The following is a 24789-nucleotide window of genomic DNA, read 5'->3' as shown; positions in this document are numbered from 1 at the left end:
CAAGAGACTTTTATTTTGAAACGCAGGAGGTCGCAGCTACTGTAGCTGTTTAGCAGACTGTTAAAAGTACTGGAGTAGCAGAAGCTGAGTGTTGGGTGTTATGAGGATTCTTTAAGGCTATGTTGTCTTTATAGGTGTCTTGTTTATCGAAGTAATGTCTAAAATCTTTGAGCTAAAGCTTGAAGTCAAATGCAGTCCAGAAGGTTTTTGGTCAGCCTCTGATGTGTGGATACAGAAACCTCATGTTGTGAATAAGCGGCTGTGTGGAGTGAAAGAGGGGGAGTATGTGGCTGTTAGCACTGAGGGGCTTGGACGCTCTCTGGCTCTTTTAACCCGGACACCTAGCCAGGAATTAGCCGATGTTTTCCCCTTTCTCCACGTCCACACTGCGGAGAGTGGCCACGAGGCTGAGGAGAAGTGGTGTGTAGGAGTCAGGACCATTATTCCTAAAGTAAGACCAGACAGCAGTGGAGCAAACCTGTGCAAAGAGATTGTTGTCAAAGGTAAAGTCCAAAGCACTGAATCTGCACTGATTTTTTTCTCTCTCTCTTTACTGATCTCACTGAAAATGACTGATCCTTCTTCACCCAGATTTGATTAGTCAAGCAGTGACATTTCTACCTATTGAAGAAAACAGCGAAGGTCCTGTTCTCAGGAAAAGTAATATTTATCAGATCCAGCTCGAGGAAAAGGCAGATGACTGGTGAGTTCCTGTCATGCCTAATCCTGAGGGTTAGACACTGAATATGTCCTAAATCTATCATTTAAATTGCACAACAGGAACAAATACATATTGGGTCACATCTTCAGCCCCATACATAACCATTTCTATTTACAACAAACATAACAAATGCATTACATTTTTTTTCCTGCTGTAAACTTCTCAGTTTTTTTTGTTTTTAGCTTTGGTAGGTTTTTACATTGTATTACAATGTCTTGATGAATGGACCAATAAAAACACTTCAAATTTACCTACCTCATTTCTTATTACATTGAATTCCACTGAAGTTGTTTTTTCCTTTACTGTAAAATGACTATTATAGAGATATACACTATATGGATTACTGTATTGAGACACATTCTCATTCATAGAGTCTTCTAAAATCAAGAGTATTATTTTGTTGGAGTAACTGTCCAACAAAACTGAGTAGCATTGCTGCAATGATATGATTGCATTCAGCTTCAAAGAGCATTAGTAAGGTCAAGGTGTTGGATGCCCACCACCCCACCTCATCCCCAACTCCCCAACATATTCCAAAAATGCCTTGCTTTGCAGTAACTGCATCAAGCAGGTAACCTACTCCTGCATTCTGCTGTGATGCTTTTTGCAGTAGCTGTTTGTTTTGGGGCTTTTCTCCCTCCAGTCTCTTTTTCAGGGAGTAAAATGCATTATGGTCTGTTGGCCAGTTTAATGCCTTTCACTTTTCCAGATTTACGTTTTCTGCTACAATCAGGAGTTGCATCATCAATTAATAAAAAAAAAATAGTCATGGAGGGCCTGAAATTACAAGGTATGGCACTGCCTTGCTTGACCGAGGAGGCTCTATGTTGGTATCATCAGTCCATAAAACGTTGTGGCTGATCTCTGTCTTTCTTTGCCAGTTTCAACCTGACCGTCTTACTGAGGGTTCTTACTTCTGATTAGTGGTTTGCATCTTGTGTAATGGCCTCAATATTTCTGATCCAAAAGTCTTCTATGAATGGTGGACAAGATACCTTCACCTATTCTCTGTGGAGGTTGTTGTTGAGGTCACTGACTGTTGGGATTTTTTTTCTTACAGCTCTTAAAATGTTTTTCAGTTGCTGCTGCTTTCTTTGGTCAGCCTGTTTAGTGTCTCTTGTGACACCAGTGGTTTCTGTCTTTTTTCAGGGCATCCCAGTCAGTTGCGCTGGCTCTGTGCAATGACTCTGATTGATTTTTACTTTACTTTTCTTTCCTTATCCTTATAACAGCAGTCTTCAACAGGGTTAACCTAAGGCACAGAACAATAATAAACATTACCCTGTAGAGAAGTACTGCCAATAGAATAGAACTCTCTAAAGGATAAACATGTACCTATTGGCACCATGTCTAATGGCCGACCTGGGCTATAGAAGTATAAGCCCCCCCCAGCACTGAGCTGTGAAGCAGTCCATTACATTTGCTATCAGTTGGGGATGAGGTAGCATGGTGAGCATCCAACATACTGACCTGAATGCTCTTGTTGCTGAATGCAAACAAATCTTCACAGCAATGCTCCAAAATCTAGTAGAAAGCCTTCCCTGGGCAGAAGAGACAGTTACTCCAACAAAAGCAGGATATTTTTCAGATCCATTTTAATACTTTGGCTTTGTTAAAACTCAAATTGCCACATTACCTGAGTTCTAATGTAATACTGGGTGTGTTTGTTGTCTAAGCTGATGTAGCTTAAAAAGTTCCCAAAATAGGTAACATAGACTTGTAGTGTATTATTTTATCGTGTATATTAATGTCTGTGCCATTACTGTTAGACTGTTCTGTGATTTCTCTGTGGTGTTGTGTTGTGTAGTGTGCTGTCTCTGCATGCCCTACGCCCTGATCAGTGGTACAGCGATGGTGTGGCCTACCCCAAACTGTCCTGGCTGACAGCAGAGCTTCTCCCTAAACTCGCACGCTGGGCTGTAGATAGCAAAAGCAGTGAGTTCAAGAGCACTCTGTCGCTCATTCCTGTTGAGAAATACAGCATTCTCTATCAGGAGCTGAAAAACAAATACAAAGACATTGTAAAGGTGAGGAAATGTTTTGTGTTTTATATTTGCTATGATGTGGAAAGCTTATTAGTTGAATTATTCTGAATTTCTGCTGTAAGGGTGATGTAATATATTGATATGCATTTGGTGAATGAATAGTGTATTGTGGCTTAATTATTTTGACCAGAATAATGCATTTTTGGATTTCACAGCGCTTCTGTGTGGAGCTGTGATTGATCAAGATGCTTACATCACACAGTGGGCTTGTTTGCATATTTGATCAGTACTACATAGGCCAGTATTGTAGTATCGATCATCACGAAAATGACAGAATCTAATGAACAATCCATATAATGCACTCTGCATCTCAGATGCTAAAACAGGCTGATATAGGGGTGGGTTGATTACTTCCAGAGTGATGTCGGTCAGCACAGGCATCTGTTAGCTGTTGTATCAGGGCCTGGGTAGCCAGCATGCTGGCTGCCTAGCGATGCCGGCTGCTTAGCAATGCTGCATCAGCAGCAGTATCGGTGGCCTGCCTTACATGTGTCAGGGGATACGTGCTAGTCATTTACTTTCTAGTGTTGGGGGCATTGCTAGTGATAGGGGGAGTACAGATGAATTGGGTAATTGGCCTTTCATATTGGGTAGAAAATGTGGTAATATTTATTCATTAAAAAAGCAAGGACTAGGGGCATTTTACAGCCCCTCTTATGTATTATTTATCTGTTTACTTAAAAATATATGGTTAATAAAATCTTGTTCTAGGTCTGGCCTGAAGTTACTGATCCAGAGAAATTTGTCTTTGAAGATGTGGCCATTGCTACGTATCTCCTGGTGAGTTTAACTTCATTCATGCAAATTCAGTCTCCATTTATATCTGTTTCATATATGAAAGTTTGTGTCATTTATGGAATATGTTATTTGTATATGTAAAGAAATACTCCACCATGTTCCAATCTTGTCTCTATCCGATGGGTATTAGTATTATTTATCTAAATTTTTGTAACTGAGTATCTTGCTATCCCTTTCTGCTGTTACACTGAGAATTTCCCCACTGCGGGACTAATAAAGGACTATCTTATCTTATCTTATCTTATCTTGTCCGGCCAGTGTCAGCAAAGAATGTTGGATCAGATTTTGGAGGAAAAAATCGAATGGATCAGTCCAAACCTATCCTGTAACAAATCTAGACTGAAATAGCCACACTCACACCTAGTGATGTCATGCTGTTAGCTGTGTGTTTCTTGCACTTTTTTAAATAGAAGCAAATGGACAGATGCTTCAGTAATTTTGAGTGAAACATTTAAGCACCTTGTCTGTGGTAATCAACCATATGCTGCAGATGGAGACAGATAGACATTAGGATGAAAATTGCAGGACGTCTTTCAAACTTTTATAATGAAATCAACTGATACCAAGGAAATTTACCTGCCATGTGCGCAGGTTTTGTGGGCCGAAGAACGTGCTGAAAAAGGAGTAATGTCCAAGCAGTCTTTTGTGGACCTGGGCTGTGGGAACGGTCTGCTAGTCCACATATTAAACAGTGAAGGGGTAAGTGTGTTTTATCGGCTGTGGTATTAAATGATTACACCCTCAGTCCAGTTTGAGAATGGCCTTTGTCCTTGAGTTCTTCTAATCTGCTAATATCTATCCACCATTAAAATCAATGACATACTGGAGGCCAGGTGAAGTAGATAATGAAGCGGCATGGTCTGACTCCCCCCAACCCTTTTAATCATACGACAGATTAAAAATTTAACCCAGTCCTCTTCACAGCCGCATACAGTCTCACTCAGACGGTGAAGGGGAATTATGAACTGTAACCGTGATATTCACCGTGTCCTGGGCTGATTAAAATGTCTGAGTTTGTTGTCTCAGGTAATCACAGACTCTTTTTTTTTTTTACAGCACCCTGGAAAGGGTATAGATGTACGCAAGCGAAAAATCTGGGACATGTATGGACCCAATACACAGCTAGAGGTGAGAGACTTTAACCAGCATACATGTTTATTTTTAAGCCTTTCAGCAACAGGTAACACCACTACCTGCCAGTGAGCTATCACACCATGTGACAGACCACGGTTCCTGGTCTGGTTGGCAGTGCTGCGCTACACCAATAACAGTCCTTTGGAAAGACTCCTAACACTACACTGGCCCACCTCTGATATGAGTAATCGCATAATCTAAATGCCATACCAATGCCATGTAAATGTAAGTACTTACTTGGCTTGTACACAAATATGTAATGCTCTATTTAGATTTAGAATACATCATTTTGTGACACTCTGTGTGGACGGATATTCGAATACGTGTGGACAGCCCCCCCCCGCCCTTTTCATTCAGCACGATGCTAGTCAGTAAGCAAACTAGCAGTTAGCTCTGGCAAGCATGTTCAGCTGCCCAGTGCCATTGTGGTGGTAGCAGTATGAAAAGAAGTGGTTTGCTTGGCTATGTCTTCCTAACACTGGTTGCGTTGTGTGATGAGGAGTCCTAGCTAGTGAGTGGGACTTGGACATGACTAATTGGAAAAGTAAACAAATCAAATAATTATAATGAATAAAATAAAAAGTTTAAAAGTTGTTTTTGTACAGAATTGCATTGACCCAGTTTGTATGTGTGAAAATGCAAAAACAAGTTTATTATTATTTTTTTTGGAAATTATGACAGATTATACAAAATGGGCCTTGTTGTGATTCCAAAAGAAAGGGTAAATTTGCAGCCACATGCTAATTAAATGAAACTTAGGAGTAGAATATGCTGCCATAGCAACAAGGATGTGCACACTATTGCTGGGGTATATTTCAGTGACAAAGACTAGATAAGCTGCCAGTAGATGCAGTGTCTGACTTCACGTGTTTTACGAGAAGGCACGTGTTCGCCTTCATCCACATAGGACTGCTAACGCCATCGTGCTGTTGGTAAAGTCCTTGAAGGATGAAAACTGGCTATGACTAACCCTTTAAAAAAAAACATCGAAAATATCTGCAAGGCTGAGAACGAAAAAAAAGGATTTGCTGCTATGGGCCGTGCTTTTATTGTTAGACCTTTTGAACAGGGGCATACAGATAAAAGTGTGCTCATTTTCATAATCCTTCTTCTACAGGTTATTCAGCCATGTAATAATCAGTACATTTCATCTCAAACTGTCTTATACAAAAGATGCACTGTTGGCTTGCTCTATGTGAGCAATTAATTGTTTTTTTAGAAGTAGTTGCACTAAATATATTTGATATTTTTAATTGATTTTGTTGTTTATTTATTTATTTATTTATTTTACTGTGTAAATAAAAACACACACTTTTCCTTTTCAAGGACACCATGCTATTTACATCAGAGAGCTTAGCCCACAGAGGTACCAATATGTGTCTGTGTCCATGTCTGGTGAATATTCCAGAACACCAGAACAGAACATCTCTTGGTTTAGACCATTGGTTCCCAACCCTGGTCCTGAAGAACCTTTTGCCTTTTGCACATTTTAGTGTTTTCACTGCTTGTAACCCACCTGATCTAACTCAGTAGCTAATTACCAAGCCCTTCATGAGTTGATGTGGGTGTGTTACAGCAAGAAAGCAAACTAAGATCTGGACCCTGTGGTCTAGACGAAGGGTCAGTTTACTCTGGACTGAGGGCTTTAGTGGATGGAGACCATCTTTATTCTAGATAATAATAAGTAGTAGTGTAATGCAATCAGTAGTACCCACAATGGTACTCTGTGGTGAAGCAAAGCGGAATTCTGCTGTAGTGAGTCTTCATCTCAATATAATATTCTTTAGCTTTTGCTGCATTTTATGTGTACTGTTACATGTAACAATAATGTGTTTTAACCAATACTATTAACATTATTACTATAACGTTATAAACATTATAAATAACAATATGAATATGACTTAATCTTTAGTAATATTGATTTTAAGAACATTTAACCTGTGTTGGAGCTTGTTTGGGTTTGCTCCAAATTGGACCTAAGCAAAAACTCAATATATGAAATAATAATTTCTATGTCAAATTGCAGTTTCCGTCAGTCCTGCTGTGGCTATTAGTGTGCTGCCTTAATCTCAGACAATTCTTTTTTTTTTTTGTGTACTCTCCTCACTACGAGGCAAGAACATCCCCAGAGCTGTATTATTTATAGTGTTGTGCTGTGAAAGGAAGCATAGGGGTTATTCAGTGCTGTGTCTGTTGGGAATTGCTGTGCTTTTAGGATGAGCGGTCATGTACTGTTGCAGTCCCTATTGTGATGAAACATCAGTAAAACACATGGTGTCCATCTGCACAGATGCATCTTGGGACGTCATGGGTGGTGGCAGGACATCATCTAGCTGTGCTTTTGCACTTTTGGTTCTGAGAGGCTTTGTTCAATGAATAATGTGATAATTAGCAAAGAGACTTAACAACACAAACAAAATGTTGTGTTAGGGATGTAGTGGGGTCCAAAAGTCAGAGACCTTCTATTTTGTTTTCTTTTTTTATTGAATGCAACTTTATTTTTATTATTATTATTATTATTATTATTATTATTATTTATTAAATGAAAAGTAGGATCTTTTGAATTTCAGTGTGCAGGTTCAACAGTGACTAGAGATTGATAGATTGATTTAAACAAATAAATCAATATTTACCTAAATATACAGTTCTTGACCATTCTTATTTATTATAAATCTAAATCTAAAAACACTGTGTGGCAAAAATGTGTGATTATATCAGGAAGATGAATCATAATCTCCTGCCATGGCAATATTGGGCTTTAAATGATTTGAATACAGTTTGGTGTTACAAAAAGACAGTGACAGGGACAAACACACATGGATAAAGCAGGCAAACATCAAGTGTTTGGATAAATTGACCAGTTCTGCCAATAATTGAGTGGCTACGAAAGGCATCTGGTGAGGATGCTTCATTTAACTAAATGGGTTATGGGTACTGTATGTATAATGTTGTATGTATAATGTACTGTATGTATAGTGTCTGAATACAGAGGTAAAAGAAAAGGCATCTACAACAGTTGCAGGCTGTCTGAAGGTGGTTAGAAACTGTAAGTTTACTTTGATTTAGAGAAACCAGAGAGCTTTAGAGTTTTGAAGAATCGTGTAGTAAATTTCAGCTTACTGGTGCACTGCAACTAAAAGCAGATTTTCCCAGTTCAGTAAAAACTTTAGGAATATTGCCATATATCCAATGCAATCAAATGCAATGACATTCATGTCCAAGATGACTGTATATACAATTCTGACCAACTGTATAGTTAATACATATCTTACAACACAGACTAATTATGAGTACAGCATAAAATGTTAATGCACCGATGTTACCAAAAATGTGTTCAATCCTCCTACCCCATAAATTATTTGGGCTGCCCAACAGATCAGCTTGTTCCTTTTCCATTTTCAGACAGAGACGAGTGACTCTCAATGTCATTACACCTTTGGCCGCTGATAATGAAATGCACCGCGTGCTCTTGTCTATTTCAGGAAAAGGCAATCACGCCCAGCGCAAGTTTCCTCTTCCCTGAGACGGACTGGCTGATTGGAAATCACTCGGATGAGCTCACACCATGGATCCCTGTTATAGCAGCCAGGCGAGTCATCAGCGCTAGCAATTTAGTACTACCACTGAAGGACCACCTGATCTCCACTAAGTGACTGTGAAGAGGTTTGAGAACTTGGTGTTGCTCTCTGCTGGTCCTCGATTATCGGAGGTCCGCGGCTGTGGATGTCAGGCTTGCTGAGCCGAAGTTAGTTTAAAGAAAACCATCGCCATGGAAGTCTCATAAATATGGCTGTACCCCGAGGAAGCGTCTCAAAAATGTCCTCAGCGTAGCTGTTAAAGCCATTATCAATTAATCCACTGCGGCCTGCGGGAAAAAAATGAGGAATGTCTGAGAGATTATGCATGAATTATGAAGCAGAATGTAGAGTGTTGTGTGAAGCCTACTAGCTGATAATGGGTAGTTTCAAGAAGGATTTGCTTGATGGAGGAGATATTGGATACTTTCTAATATTATCACTGTGTAAGTTGTAGTATATTGTTTATTCACTCTGTCAAGTTTGGGATAGAGTAGACACTAGGTGGGGATATTTAGCTTGCCGCCTAAATCATGTTTTGGCTCATGCCATTGTTTAAAACTTGGCAGCGTGGGGAACCAGACTTTCTCCAAACTGTTTGAATATGTCTCTTTCCTCTGGCTCCATATGTTATACTGACAACAATAATATATTGTAGTACTTGCCATTTTCAAAAAAAAAAAAAAACCTACATTGCATGGCGATTTTACTCTTAAATAAAGTGCAAGTGGAATATTGGAAGCAAGAAAGCATGCCTCACTAGTTCCAGCTAACAGAAAAGGAAAAGGCTCAGAAATGGAAAATATTTTTTCCAGTATTTAATCAGACAGCTGCAAGTCCTCAGACCTAGAAGTTGGATCAAAGTTTTCCTAAATATTACAATGTTATAAAAATTCTAAGAGTTGTTCCAAACTGCCTGATTCCACAGATCGTCCTACTCCTGCCGCTACTTTGTGCTCCCCTGCTGTTTCTTTGACTTTTTTGGGAAATACCAGCGGCGGCAGTGTAAGAAGTCTCAGTACAGGGAGTACATAGACTTCATCTCTGATGTCAGTGCAGTATGTGGCTTCCAAACAGATGAAGACTGCTTAAGGATCCCCTCCACCAAACGGGTAAGCTAAACCATGCTCTGACTTTGATTTTGTGGTCTTTAAGGTTGTGATTTTAATGATCCCATCATCCTTTATAGTTTGGCGTTGATTATGTCAGTGACGAGCAAGATGACATTTGATTGCCAAATTATGTATCATTAGAGGGGATCTTGTACACTCTAGAGTTTGGCATAGCTGTGAGATAGAAGCATGCATGAACACAATTTCTTCCAAAATCAAAGGTTTAAAAAAAAGAATATATCCTGGTTTGGTTGGAGTAACTGTCTCTACTGTCCAAAGAAGACTTTCTAATACATTGTGAAGCAAGAGCGTTAGTGAGTATAGGATATTGGATGATCACCACCCCCTTTATCCACAACTCCCTAACTCATGGTATTGGATGTATTGGAGTACCATCGTTCCAGAGAACACAGTTCCACTACTTAACAGCTTAATGCTGGGTGGCTTTATACCTCTCCAGCCCATATCTGGCCTGGTGCCAGTAGATTCAATTCAATTCAATTTTATTTATATAGCTCTTTTTACAACAAATGTTGTCACAAAGCAGCTTTACAGAGATCTGGGTCCAAGCCTCTTTTGAGCAAGCTAGTGGCAACAGTGGTAAGGAAAAAAAAACCTAGGTTCGAGAGGAAGAAACTGGGAGGAACCAAGACTCAAAAGGGGAACCCAACCTCCTCAGGTCGACATCGGATCATAATTAAAATCAAAACAGGAATTAAGAAAAAAAATGGTAAATGTGGCGTCAAGCCATACAAGATGAAAATGTGAGTGAGAGTGCTAAAGTCTATGCAGGTAAACTGTCAGAAGCATAATCATGCAGTGAGATGAGGATGAAAGGATGGTTCATATTCATCTGCTCCACAGAGCCCTCTGTGTCTGCAATTTGTGTAGCTGAATGCATTCTCTAGAAAGGGTGTCCACAAACATTCACACAGGCATTCACACAAACTGTTGTCTGCTATTCATTATTGATTATTATATCTATATTATTATATGCATTTGCCAAAATATCATAAAATAATGAGCAACATTTCTGGATGTGGCATTGTTGAGATTCAGATTTCTGATTAATCTTTAGCCAGTTCTACAAATAGCCCACTGTGACATGCCCCCTGTTAAGAGAAATAATTTGAAATACACACTGGCATGATATGCAAAACACTGTCATGGTAAGAAGAACAATAACCTGTGAATCTATTCTAATCTAAACTTTACTCTGAGAGGTAACATCATGTTACACAACTTTTTTTTTCTATTGAATGAACTAAAAGAGGTCATAAACTCAAATGGTTTTTCAAAGTATTATTAGTAACCCCACCCCCAGTACTACAATTATTGTATTATTCAAGACTGTAATTTTGTGCTGTTAATTTGAATTAAGAAAAAAGTGCCACCTGAGAACATTCATGTAATCACGATTCGCAGTTGGCAACCGACAGTCATGTTAGTCATTAAAACACTATTTAACTGACTATTCTAGTATAATATTAAAGTCTAAAATATAAACACTATATATAGAATGTAAGTGTAATATATATCAGCCAATAATTATTGCTTATCTACAATAATTGCAATAATTGACAAAAAATTTAGTTGTGTACCATCCAATCAGGCTGTCAGACCAACGTAGACTCTCCAGATAGTGCTTTAGTTGTATCAGCAGTGGGAAATGAAGAAAAGCAGTGCTTCAATGAAGTCCATCTCCATACATTTGTGTCATGTTTTTTTGCAGGTATGCCTAATTGGGAAGAGTAGGAGTTATGAGGAGCCTGAAGAAGAGCAGGCAGATGTGAGAAGAGCAGACTATATCAGGGGAAGGCAGGTCTCGTACACGAGCTCAACTGATGTCCCTCAGAAAGACCACAGCAGACATAATCGCCATGGAGATGGACAAGAGATCTCTGCTCCAGGAAGTGACTGGGGAAACGGCTTCCAGCCCAGGGAAAAGATAGAGACTGTGAGAAACTGTGCAGCTCTTCCTAGAGATTTGATAGATGCTGTGGTCCTGAAGGTGGCCAGGGCCTTACTAGGGCTCACTGCAGAGGCGGGAGAGGAGGAGAACAAGTCCTTGCTGAAGGATACAAATAAATGGAATACTGGAGGTGAGAAGAGCATGACTTTCTGTTTCTGAGAGGTGTGAGTCATAAGCTGTGGTGTGATGGTTTTAAGGTGATGTTTCCAGAAGCCAGCAAAGGGGTATTAAATGTAGTTGCAGGACTGAAGTAGATTTCTCAATACTTGTTTTAATATGTTTATTTGTGGCAGTGAGCGAAAATGTCAGTATCGCTAAAAATCCATTATTTCTTGAGTTTTATGCCGTATTTAACATTTTAAAGTTCTGAAACGTGGTATTAATTCAGTTGGTTTACAGTCTACAGCATCTTTTTACCATTTATATTATAAGTTATAAGGAGTCTTAAGGGCATTCAGAGATTTTCTGATTTAAAATAGCGGAACAGTCTAAGCTAGCTCTGTAGTCACCGTAGTCCCCCTGCGAGGTGTAAGCTGTTTTTCCTTTGTCTGCTGGAAAAACTGTGCTGAGTTCTGGTCTTTCTTACAAGAAGTAGAGAGACCGGGGGAGACGATGGCATGAGTGAACAACAAAAATGAAGAATATCGGTCATTAAACAACAAAAATGACCAGTCACCAAATTTCGTACTCTATGGTGCGAGGATTACAAGTTTGAATTCCAAACCATGATGCTTTGCAATCAGAGGGCACAATGGATAGCTGGTGCTTTCTCCTCTCATCACTCTTAAGTGATGTTGGCCGGGAAGGGCATCTTTTAGCTCGTGCAGTGAAGCAGAGGGTGTTTGGTGCCTGGCGATACCACATCGGCCGCATTTGGAAAAGAGGTGGTGGCTGGCTTCACATGTATTGGAGGAAACACGTAAGGTCTTTATCCTCCTAGTGTCAGAAGCATTGCCAGTGTTAGGTGGGAGTTAGACAGGTTGGGTTAATTGGCAGTACCAGACTGGGAGAAAAAGGGGGAAAATGTGTGTGTGTGTGTGTATATATATATATATATATATATATATATATATATATATATATATATATATATATATATATTTTTTTTTTTTTTTATATTAAAATCATATCAAATCATATCAAAGCTTTGAGGCGGACAAATGAAAATTCCTTCAAGTAGATGAGTGATGTGATTTTTAGAAAACCTGAATGCTGTCGACCCTACTTTGTTTGGTGGGATATTTAAAAAAAAAAAAAAAAAAAAAAAAAACTTAAGTCATTGACATTGCTTTCTGCATAGAGGACATACACACACTGCCCTCACACCCTGCCTGCACACACTCCCTCACACACAGCCCACACAAAGAGGTTCAACTCGTTTAACTCGAGGTGGGCCTCGTTAATCAGCCTTGTTTACAGACCAATTTCAAAAGAGTTTGCTGTTTATCAGTGTTTTCATTGCACAGATCTGTTCTTGCTAAATTCCGCAAATGTTTGAGACCAGGCATAGGTGTGCTGTTTATGTCGCTGAGCAAGCGTGTGTCTGTGTGGATCTCTGTTTGTCAATGTGTGAGAGAGATCAAAATAGAGATGTCCTCTGTGGAGTTCCTGGATGTAGTTGTGTGTATGAATTATGCACTCATCATGTTTTATGCATAGGGTATATTTATGTAGAGGTATTTCAAGGAGTTGTTCTAAATGGCCTGCGTTCAGGCAGGCTGGGACAGGTGAACTTGGGACAGTGCAGAACTGAGTAATCCCCCAAAAAAAAACCAAATACAGCCTGCTAGATTCTATAAGTAAGAGATTTTTTTTTCGGCTTGTATACAAGATGAAGTGATTCAAATTCAAACCGTCTTGTGCACAGAAAGTCTTGTAAGTCCTTAAGCTGTTCTGTGTAGAACAAAAAAATGTTCATTCTGTGTTTTCGTGTGAATGGCATTGATTGAAAACCCTAAATTCCAACTCTATCATGCTATCAAATGATATTTCTGTTCTTTTAGCAATAACACCTGTATAGACTATATCGTCTTCTGCAAAGTTTGGGCACCCATGGCAAAATTACATCATTTTGTTTTTTAACTGAGAAGTAAACACCGCCTCTGTAGCCTCTTGCCTCTGATTAGCAAGTCAGTCATGAGGCATTTCACTGCTTGTAATTAGGAACTGTCAGCTGAGTGAAATTTTCAAGCTTTATACGTTCTATGACTCTACTAGCACTCCTCAAACATGGACTCCTTTAAGAACCTAAAACTAAAGATCTGAAAGTTATCGATGCCCTCAAGGAAGGCAAAAGAATATGAAGATACAGAATGACAGTTCAGAGGAACTGTGGCATTCAAGATAATATCTGGAAGTTTAAGGCTACATTTATACAGCAGGTAAAGTGACCAAAATCTGATGTTTTGTTGTCTTGTTAATGTGGCCTGTATCCAGCATTCGTTTCAACAGTCCATGCTTCTAAACACGCATGTGCACAGCTGGGCTTATCATCGAGAAAACGGTCGGGCTCACTGGCCGTGGGTCGTTGGTCGTTTTATTTTCCTTTAATGCTGCAGCCACGTCCTCCTGTGGCCGCGTTCGGACCTTTCCTTAGACATTTCTTCATTTTGTTTGCACTAACAATCTTCATAGAAGAGTCGGACAGAACACCTAGAGACACCAGATAAGTTTTGGAAACACGTGCTGGGGACTGATTAATTGGAACTGTAAGGAATAAGGAACTGTGTTACACAAAAACACCAAAGAACTATAAAGCATAGGGGGTGGATCGATCATGCTTTGGATGGCTTCTACAGCAGGATAGTGATCCAAAACATATAAATCGTTTAGTGAGAGATACACAAACTGAAGCTTTTGTAACGGTACTCGCAGTCCCTTAACCCTTAAAAGCATAGCATGGGAACATTGTGAATACAGTTTAGACAACATGTGCAGCAAGACAGTCCAGAGATATATAAGAACTATAGACCTTCTGGAAAAACTACTGGAACTGAAAGATTTTCATCTACAAAAAGAGCCTGCAAGTTATGCTTAATGCCAAAGGAAAGTTAGTAGGTCCTGACTCTGTGTGAGGTGCCCATACATTTAAACAGTTGATATGTTTAGGTTATTTTAGACAGAGTACATGTTGTGGTGTTTTAAGTTTTGATTAGCCACAGAGGCTGGCTAACGCCTTTCCTGTGGCAGACTAGGGTTTGATCCCCTGGCCAGGCAGGTGCACCACACTACATACATGCAGAACACTACATTTATAAGAGCTTATGCATTGTATACTGCCCAGCACCATAGATTATTGATCAAAGTGTATAAATGGCAAAATACAACTGACGTTTGTGATCTGATTTGGATTAGATTTGAAAAGTCAGCACTGAATATACAAATGATCAAAGCTGGAGACATGCAGGTTATACCACTGGTAGTACCATAGTCAGTGTAACCGGATGGTAGGAGGCCATGGTAGAAGGTGCAAAACATTAGGCAGGCATGCAAATACAAACACAAACAGTGAGACTCCTTTCAGCTTTTTGCTCTTCTCAGCCATAAATCCCAATTTGTAGCTTGTGCTCTAAAGGGCAGCTCTAAATGGGCTATTGATATTGTATTAGCAGTGCAGATAAGCTGGTGTCTGGCGTCATGGATTCTAGGCCATTGTCTCCCCACTTAAATTATGCAGTGTATACACCAATCCAACAGACTTAGTGCCTTTCCCTTTTCTTCCAGTTAGCTTTAACGTTCTGGGAATATACCGTGTGCTAAAATGTTACTATGAGCACTTAGCGTAACATCCACATCATTTTCATCATCATCAGTTTTCTTTATATAGAGCCTTTCTCATGTGCAAGGATGCTTTGCAACCATTTAAGGCACTAAACAGGAAGCTCTTCAAGACTAGATGGTCAATAGCAGATGCATTTAAAAACAATGAGGCAATAGCATGAGGAGTATTGACAATAAGAAAACAAAGACAATGCCGATTTCTGCCACTGCATTTTAACTCAGCCAGACAATAACAGGGTCTGGACAATGGAAAGGTGAAGGTCAGGTACCTCACTTCAATTTGTTTTGTTTATCTTACTAAATGCACTGTGTCAGTGGATGAGCAATGAAATGAAATGCTAAACAGAAGAAAGTGGAGGCAATATAGTCCAACTGTAAACAAATGTACAGCCTCCTTCTTACAGATTATATGTTTAAGGTCACCTTAAAACACTAGGATATCATGATTACACACAAAATTTGTGCTTATGTTTTGGGCTATTTGAATTTTGTTAGGTTGTTATTTTGTCTGTGCCGCTGGTATAGTCATTTATAGTCAGGGCATTTTGTTAATTCTGTTTTAATTAGTCAATCAATTAGTAATTAATACATTATATTACATTCATAAATGTTGAAGCTGTTTAAAATCATGTTTTCCTGTGTTGTGGGGTGGTGTTCATGGTTAACTGTTTTGACCAGTCACTTTTATAACAATATCATGCTACATGAATAACCACCATTGGAAGGAAATGTAAACCAGAGCCAGGAGAGGCAAAAGGGGAGGTTTGGTGTTTTTGTTTGTTTTTTGGTTTCCCTTCTTCCAAATGTCAAAGAGTAGGATGTGGACCTAGTAGCTCTGCTGACCTCCCAGGCTTAGTTTAAGAGGACTTGTTTGTGTTGCTTCAGAGTGAGAGAGCATGGGCAGTGAAGAGTTCCAGTACTTCTTTCTGATATTTAGTGAGTCACAGTGGGAGAACTTGCGGTTTAGGCCATTGACAATTGGGCTGGCCAACCGCTGTTAGGAAGTATGGGCTTTCTGCAGCACAACAGGTCCCTCAGCCCATGAGTCAACTCCTGGTTACTATGGCAACAAGTCATCAGCCCAAAGATTTGAAACCCACGTTGTTTCTCATGCTTACCAGAGCCATTAGGAAATCTGCGCCACTGTTACTAAGTTTAGGTATTGGCGCTGATTGCTTGTCAGAAAGAAGGGCTGGATTTGAGAGGTTTCTTTAAGTGTGGTCTTTTTCAAAATGTAAACACTTGACTGTCAAGTGGTAAATTTAATTCTCATTCTCAGTCCAGTTTATTTCTTTTACTTCTTTTCCTTTGGAAAATATTCACACAATAACATGCATTAGCCAGTCTCCATGCCTAAACTTAAACTGAAAAAAAAAAAGAAAAGCGTGCACGTCTCCGTCTCTAAGTAATTTCTCCAACTTCTCATTTCAGTGCATGACGAGGGCTTGTTGGCAATCAGCATGCATTACCTCGGGTGCTAGAAATGGCTGCACTCATTTCAGTTTGTTCCCCCTCAGCCGTGGCATTAAGGGGTCTCTGGGGCGGTTGGGGGTTTGGGTAGCGAAGGTTGGCAGCTGCAAAAATGGCCACTGGGAAATCTGGCAGGTTAATGCATTCCGGTAAACGCAACAGCCTCAGAGTGAATTTGAGTAAAGTCCCTTTAGCAGGCCTTGACTGACACAGGGGCCGCTGGTGCTAGGTGGAGCTCATTTTCCTCTGGAGGCTCTGCGGAATGTGTTGGTGATGCGTGCTAGACAGAGTTTGTAATTGGAGGTGAAGCGTGTTGGTCTGTGGCTGTACTGACATGATGGAAATAGCAGAAGAATCCTACTCTTTAAAAAAAAAAAAAAAAAAGGAGCGTGTGTGTGTGTGTGTGTGTGTGTGTGTGTGTGTGTGTGTGTGTGTGTGTGTGTGTGTGTGTGTGTGTGTGTACGTACGGGTACAGTGTTGGAAGTGCATTTGTTTTCTCTGTGTTTGTCTCTTTTCTGCTCTATGCTTCATTATGTCATCTTTTTGGACCCCTTTACTAATTCCCTTTTGTACTGTGCCTTTTCTGTTTCTCTCTCCTCCTCAGGCTCTCTCTCTATCCGTGAGGTAGCCGAGCTCCTGGATCATTCCACCTTGCAGACTCTGAAGAAAGAGTGTGGAGGTCTGCAGACTCTGCTGAAAAACAGCCACCAGGTGTTCAGAGGTATGTGGCGGCATTCCCAAATGTCCTTTGTTATCCAGCCATGATTGATGCTTGACAGCGGCTCCCTTTGTTCTGGCTTTAAAAGTGCATAAAGTCATGGTGTGCTGGCAGAGATGAAGATGGCTCCCAGTCTTTATTATAGAAGACAATAATATGGTGTGGGGTTTTTTTTGTTTTGTTTTTTTTTGTTGTTTTTTTTGTCATAGGGTCATTAGCCACAATCAAACAAAGATGCATAATTCTAATCAGATAATTACCACAAAGAGATTCTACCAATACAAGAAAAAAAACAATGTAAGCAAACATCTGCTCTAAAATATGACATATGAGGGGCCTAATATAAATCTGCATTACTGTGAAGTGTAGGCATGTCTGGAAGACCATAAAAAGGAATTCAGCTGCTCGGCTGTAGCATAATGAAAATGCCAGATAAATGTAATTTATTGAGAAATTGCATGCCCAACAAAAGGTTAGACTTACAGATGATTATTCTTTTTTTGAGACATACTTGAGCCCCTTAAATATGTAGTTTTCAGTTGAACTGTTCCTGGTTTGTTGGTACTTATACTCCAGGTTGAGATTATAACTAGGGGTGCACTGATTGTGTACATTTTAAAATTATTATTTATCTATATATTTTATTCATTTATAACCCACTGATATGAAACACATATACATAGGTCTAAACCATGCAGGGGCATAAACTCGCAGCATGTGTGTACTTGGCTGACTTGCACCATATGTCCAAAAGCCAAGTAGACACCCCCTCATCCAATCTAAGGTGTTAACAGTGCCCTCTACAGCCTGTCCTCTTTGGCAAAAGCTTCCCACTAGATGTTGGAACATTTGTGGCAAAGATTCAGTTGCATTCAGTTGAATTCAGGCACAACCGCATCAGTGAGATCAGGTCCTGGTGTTGGATGATTTAGTTCTGGATCAGAAACGCCATTCCAGCTCATCCAAAAGTATTAGATGGTGCACCATCTCTCCAGAGAACATGGGTCCACCACACGCTGCTCCAGAGCGTCTCCTTTTAGTGGCAATGCTTTTTCCATGGAGATTATGCAAGCTGTCTGAACAAGCTGTGTCAGCAGCGGGTGCACTTTAGAGTAGCTGAATTCACTAATTGCAAGGGGCGTCTGAATACTTTGGCATAGAGTGCATATCATTTACATAATACAACTGCTGTACAGATCGGTCAAAAGTGTTGGTTAATTGAGTTAATGATTTATTTATTTATTATTATTTTATATCATTTATAATTTATTAAGTTATAACGCAGAGCGCTGTATATTTTGCTTCCTTCTCTTCACAGTGGAGGGTGGAAGAGTGTACATTCGGGACTGGCGCACCAGTGGCACAGGTCAGGGTACTCGTGTGAACTTGAAGAACAAATCCCAAATCTCAGGAGCTCTGAAAACTAGACTGTGTTGGTTCCACACCCACCACCCCCATGGATGCCCACTGTCCACTGAAGACTGCCTCTTTGCTCACGGAGTGGATGACTTGCGACCCTCCACACGTCCTCTGAAAAAGTTCAAGAATTGACTGCATTTGGTTGTTTTGTTTGCTTGTTTTTATCTTGTGCAATTTGGAATTTGTTTTTAAATGAATTCTGACTATTTTTGATTTGTAGCTCTGTGTAAATAATCACTGCCATTTTTGTCTTGGCCTTTTATTTATCTGCTCATATTTGTAAAACAAATTGATTTTCTTCCAGCAAATCTATTCCTGGTTTATGATGGCAGAACAATAAACACCCGGACCCACGAAAGAGCAAATAATTAAGTGCATCCCTTGCTTTTTTGAAAGAAGTTTGCCCGACTGGAACATGAAAAGGGCTCTTTGTGTGTGTGTATGTGTGTGTGGGGGGGGGTGTTTGGGAACATCGGTAAATGTTAAAGGCATAAATAATTTGGAGTGCAGTGTGGGGGGCATGCCTGTTTGTAGTTTATTGTCCCTCTGCTCAAATGTCATAGGACAGGATGTTTGTGTTGACTCTGTGGGGTCAACTGGGGTCAGTGCTTTGTGGGCTCATTGTAGGTGACGAGGAACACATCTGCTTCATTTACTTCATTTAAAAAAAAGAGGCTGCCTCTGATCTGCTGACAGTAGCACTACAGGGCCACTGGGAAACATGAAGAGAATTGCTTTCTTACACTAATGTATATGCATTGTTTACATTAATTATTTTTAGCTGCATGCTGGCAATAGCTCTTAAATGTAATTAGAGTTCACAAATTTTAATGATGGAGTTCATTTACCGTTGCTGATTAGCAGCTTAGTATTGTTGCTTTCTGACTATGAAACCTTCTCCAGGGTTGTTCTTGCATTATGACCTACTTCTATACTTGTAGTGTGCCGTCTATGAAATCTATGTTAATTAGTATGAAATTGTCAGGATGGGTTGATGTTTTCTTGTTTCTCTAACTCACATGCTTTGCTTCCTCATACTCTCCCTGGCTCTTGGTACTCTCACATTCTCTCTTCTCCACCATATATTCTCTCTCTCACTCTTTTTGTGGGTTCCAGTATTTGTAAAATTAATTAATTTTTTGTAAAAAAAAAAAAAACAAAAAAAACAAAAAACTAAAATACACTGAACATACACTATATATACACACACAGTGTGTGCAGAATTATTAGGCAAGTTGTATTTGAGAGGATTTTTTTTTATTATTGAACAACAACCATGTTCTCAATCAACCCAAAAGACTCATAAATATCAAAGCTCAATATTTTTGGAAGTTGGAGTGTTTTTTTTTTTTTTTTTTTAGATCTGGCTATCTTAGGAGGATATCTGTTTGTGCAGGTACCTATTACTGTGCAGAATTATTAGGAAACTTAATAAAAAACAAATATATACCCATCTCACTTGTTTATTTTCACCAGGTAAACCAGAATTTAGAACACAGAATTTAGAAATAAACATTTCTGACATTCAAAAACAAAACCAAATCAGTGACCAATAAAGCTACCTTTCTTTACAATGACACTCAAAAGCCTTCCATCCATAGATTCTGTCAGTTGCTTGATCTGTTTACGGTCAACATTGCGTGCAGCAGACACCACAGCCTCCCAGACACTGTTCAGAGAGGTGTACTGTTTTCCCTCCCTGTAGATCTTACATTTCATGAGGGACCACATGTTCTCTATGGGGCTCAGATCAGGTGAACAAGGGGGCCATGTCATCATTTTTTCTTCTTTCAGACCCTTACTGGCCAGCCACGCTGTGGAGTATTTGGATGCATGTGATGGAGCATTGCCCTGCATGAAAATCATGTTTTTCTTGAACGATACCGACTTCTTTCTGTACCACTGCTTGAAGAAGGTGTCTTTCAGAAACTGGCAGTAGGTCCTCAACCCGAAAAGGTCCCACAAGTTCATATTTGATGATACCAGCCCATACCAGTACCCCACCTCCACCTTGCTGGCGTCTGTGTGTAGCTCTCTCCCCTTTACTGATCCAGCCTCGGGCCCATCCATCTGGCCCATCAAGTCACTCGCATTTCATCAGTCCATAAAACCTTAGAAAAATCAGTCTTAAGATATTTCTTGGCCCAGTCTTGATGTTTTATCTTATGTTTCTTGTTCAAAGGTGGTCGTTTTTCAGCCTTCCTTACCTTGGCCATGTCCCTGAGTATCGCACACCTTGTGCTTTTTGATACGCCAGTAACGTTGCAGCTCTGAAAAATGGCAAAACTGGTGGCAAATGGCATCTTGGCAGTTTCACACTTGATTTTCCTCCATTCATGGGCAGTTATTTTGCGTTTTTTTTTCAACACATTTCTTGCAACCCTGTTGGCTATTTGCCATGAAACGCTTGATTGTTCGGTGATCACGCTTCAAAAGTTGGCAATTTCAAGACAACATAACATCTCACAATGTTTGACTTTTCAGAGTCTGTCAAACCTCTCTTCTGACCCATTTTGCCAAAGGAAAGGAAGTTGCCTAATAATTAAGCACACCTTATATAGGGTGTTGATGTCATTAGACCACACCCCTTCTCATTACAGAGATGCACATCACCTGATTTACTTGATTGGTAGTTGGCTTTCAAGCCTATAGAGCTTGGAGTAGGACAACATGTATAAAAAGGATGATGTGATCAAAATACTCATTTGCCTAATAATTCTGCACACAGTGTATATATATATATATATATATATATATATATATACACTGTATATACACTGTATATATATATACATATATATATATATATATATATATATATATATACACACACTACAATGCTTGTGCATGCTCCTGATGAGGTGGCGGATGGTCTCCTGAGGGATCTCCTCCCAGACCTGGACTAAAGCATCCGCCAACTCCTGGACAGTCTGTGGTGCAACGTGTCGTTGGTGGATGGAGAGAGACATGATGTCCCAGATGTGCTCAATCGGATTCAGGTCTGGGGAACGGGCGGGCCAGTCCATAGCTTCAATGCCTTCATCTTGCAGGAACTGCTGACACACTCCAGCCACATGAGGTCTAGCATTGTCCTGCATTAGGAGAAACCCAGGGCCAACCGCACCAGCATATGGTCTCACAAGGGGTCTGAGGATCTCATCTTGGTACCTAATGGCAGTCAGGCTACCTCTGGCGAGCACATGGAGGGCTGTGCGGCCCTCCAAAGAAATGCCACCCCACACCGTTATTGACCCACTGTCAAACCGGTCATGCTGAAGTATGTTGCAGGCAGCATATCACTCTCCACGGCGTCTCCAGACTCTGTCACGTCTGTCACATGTGCTCAGTGTGAACCTGCTTTCATCTGTAAAGAGCACAGGACGCCAGTGGCCAATCCTGGTGTTCTCTGGCAAATGCCAAGCGTTGGTACCTGCACGGTGTTGGGCTGTGAGCACAACCCCCATCTGTGGATGTCGGGCCCTTATACCATCATCATGGAGTCAGTTTGTAACCGTTTGTGCAGACACATGCACATTTGTGGCCTGCTGGAGGTCATTTTGCAGGGCTCTTGCAGTGCTCCTCCTGTTCCTCCTTGCACAAAGGCGGAGGTAGCGGTCCTGCTGCTGCTGGGTTGTTGTCCTCCTACGGCCTCCTCCACGTCTCCTGGTGTACTGGCCTGTCTCCTGTTAGCGCCTCCAGCCTCTGGACACTACGCTGACAGACACAGCAAACCTTCTTGCCACAGCTTGCATTGATGTGCCATCCTGGATGAGCTGCACTACCTGAGCCACTTGTGTGGGTTGTAGAGTCCGTCTCATGCTACCATGAGTGTCAAAGCACCACCAACATTTAAAAGTAATCAAAACATCAGCCAGAAAGCATAGGTACTGAGAAGTGGTCTGTGGTCCCCACCTGCAGAACCACTCCTTTATTGAGTGTGTCTTGCTAATTGCCAATAATTTCCCTCTGTTGTCTATTCCATTTGCACAACAGCATGTGAAATTGATTGTCAATCAGTGTTGCTTCCTAAGTGGACAGTTTGATTTCACAGAAGTTTGATTTACTTGGAGTTATATTGTGTTGTTTGAGTGTTCCCTTTATTTTTTTTGAGCAGTGTATATGTATTTTTTTCCCCCTTTTTTTCACATTTTTCATCTGGACTGACGTGATGCCAGAAACTGTCTCTTTTCGAGCTGCCACTGAGTGTTGCTAGGTAGTCAGCGCACTCTGCGCGTGGCTTCCTAGCTCTAATACAGTAACGAACAGGTGCCTGTGCTGACCAACATCACACTGGGAGTGCAAGGCCAATGGGACTCCAGCTGCTGATGGCAAGCAGCATGACCCAGGATTCAAACCAGTGATCCTCAGACCAAGCGAAAGTTCTAGGCTCGTTCTAGGCTGTGTTGATGGATAAGTGAAAAGAGCAGCCTACTGTTTGAAAGTGCTCTGGTTTGTGTAGAAGCAGCTTGACTTAACTTGAATGAATACATGCAGCTCTATGGCAGAAGGTGGTTTCTAACAGCATTATACATGCCTTTGATGCTGAACGAGCATTTAATATGGGTACAGTGTAACAGCTGTAACTACGCTGCAGCCGTGTGTGACCATGCAGTGTCTTAATGAAGTGAACATACTGGGTCACGTTTTAATAAAATACTTAGATTTCCATGTGAAGCTCATTTGACTAATTGAGCTGTCCAGGTCTTCCTCACGGAGTCATACAGAGTGATGTATGTGCTCTCAGTGTGTGCACAAGGTAGTAATTGGTTTTATCACACAATCCTTTAACTCTTATGTTCCTTTATCCTAACATTACTACTGTGTGGCCAATACTTTTACAATTGGTTTCCCATATAAGGTAAAAAAGGTAAAAATGTCTGTCACTGTACTATGTACAGTGATATGTGTCCTCTGCTTTTGACCCATCTATGGTAGTGAACACACACACACACACACACACACACACATACACAGATAGTCAATTCCAGTGCTCGGGGAGCAGATAGGGTGAAGGGCCTTGCTCAAGGGCCTAGTAGTGGCGCCTTGCCGAGCCCGGGTATCAAACCGACAACTTTATAACTTTTAATAGGGCCAACACTGGATTGGTTGTCACACTTTTCACTCTTTTCTTACAGTATAAGATGTGTTTAAAGATTAAGATATCCAGCACATAGTGATAAATATATAATAATCTTTGTCATTATTGTGCTGAAAAATTATGTTTTGATGGTGTTGTGCTTTTGTGGCAATCACTCCGAAGTGGGTCTGGTTGTCGCAGTGACTTGTAAACCCAGCCCACTAGTGAAAGCCCTTATAATCCCTAAAGCTGTGATGTGGTAAAACACAGCTGCCACTTTTGGAGAATATGGTGTTTTTGATACTCTTGGTTCATTTTCTGGGACAAGCAACACATCACCATCAGACTCTGCTTGTTGCTATGCGAACTAGGCCTCATGACCACGGCTTTTCTAGTGCCAGTGTCCTCGATAGTGTAACAAATTTGCTAAAAGCAATAATACTAAAGCCAGGGAAGCAAGCGGGTGTCCATGCTTAGCTAAAAGCTAAGACTAACTGACCAGCTTTCACCATCCTGTCTGCTTTAAAAAAACATGTTTTTTAAAAAAACATACATAAGAAGAGGGGTTTCTAAGAGTTATCAAAAGGTGATTTGGTATCTGTACTAGGCGCTAAGCCAACCACAGCCGAACGACTTTTACCATCTCTCCAATGGCCACCCCCAAAAACAGAAGAGGCACTCAAAAGAGGAAATACAGGGGAACTAAGCAGGCATCTGTGCTAGACTAAAAGCTAACACTAACTGAGTGGCCAAGAAGAGAAAGGGGTACTCAAAAGAGGAAGCCCTAGAGAAGTGAGAAGGTATCCATGCTAGGCTAAAAGCTAACAGTAGCCAAAAAAACTCAGTCTCTTCAGCTAGCTAACTGCTCATTGCACAGAGAGGACAATGAGAGAACAGCAACACTACCATTAAAACTGTGAATAATTACAATACTCTTGTTACCGTGTTCAAAACAATTATATGCTAGA

At 40.4% G+C, this 24789-nt stretch overlaps 1 protein-coding gene across 1 annotated transcript; it reads left to right on the top strand.

Annotated features, from left to right (window-relative positions):
• On the top strand, positions 1-19112 carry trmt44 (tRNA methyltransferase 44 homolog). The gene is made up of 11 exons (XM_072686850.1): positions 1-503; positions 592-703; positions 2529-2748; positions 3478-3546; positions 4156-4263; positions 4621-4692; positions 8181-8287; positions 9202-9385; positions 11118-11487; positions 17212-17328; positions 18644-19112. The coding sequence occupies exons 1-11, from the start codon at positions 155-157 to the stop codon at positions 18874-18876; spliced, it is 1941 nt and encodes a 646-aa protein (XP_072542951.1). The 5' UTR covers positions 1-154; the 3' UTR covers positions 18877-19112.
• The last annotated feature ends 5677 nt before the right edge of the window (positions 19113-24789 follow it).

The sequence above is a fragment of the Salminus brasiliensis genome, chromosome 9 (assembly GCF_030463535.1).
Source record: "Salminus brasiliensis chromosome 9, fSalBra1.hap2, whole genome shotgun sequence".
Lineage (NCBI taxonomy): Eukaryota > Metazoa > Chordata > Actinopteri > Characiformes > Bryconidae > Salminus > Salminus brasiliensis.
The sequence above is the reverse complement of the archived record's forward strand: the minus strand, read 5'-3'. Positions and strand labels throughout refer to the sequence as shown.

Excerpts from the sequence above, each read along its gene's own strand:
- trmt44 (XM_072686850.1), top strand. The coding sequence starts at position 155 with ATGTCTAAAATCTTTGAGCTAAAGCTTGAAGTCAAATGCAGTCCAGAA. Across the intron at positions 504-591 it reads CAAAGAGATTGTTGTCAAAG|ATTTGATTAGTCAAGCAGTG; the intron begins GTAAAGTCCAAA and ends TTCTTCACCCAG. Across the intron at positions 11,488-17,211 it reads AAATAAATGGAATACTGGAG|GCTCTCTCTCTATCCGTGAG; the intron begins GTGAGAAGAGCA and ends TCTCCTCCTCAG.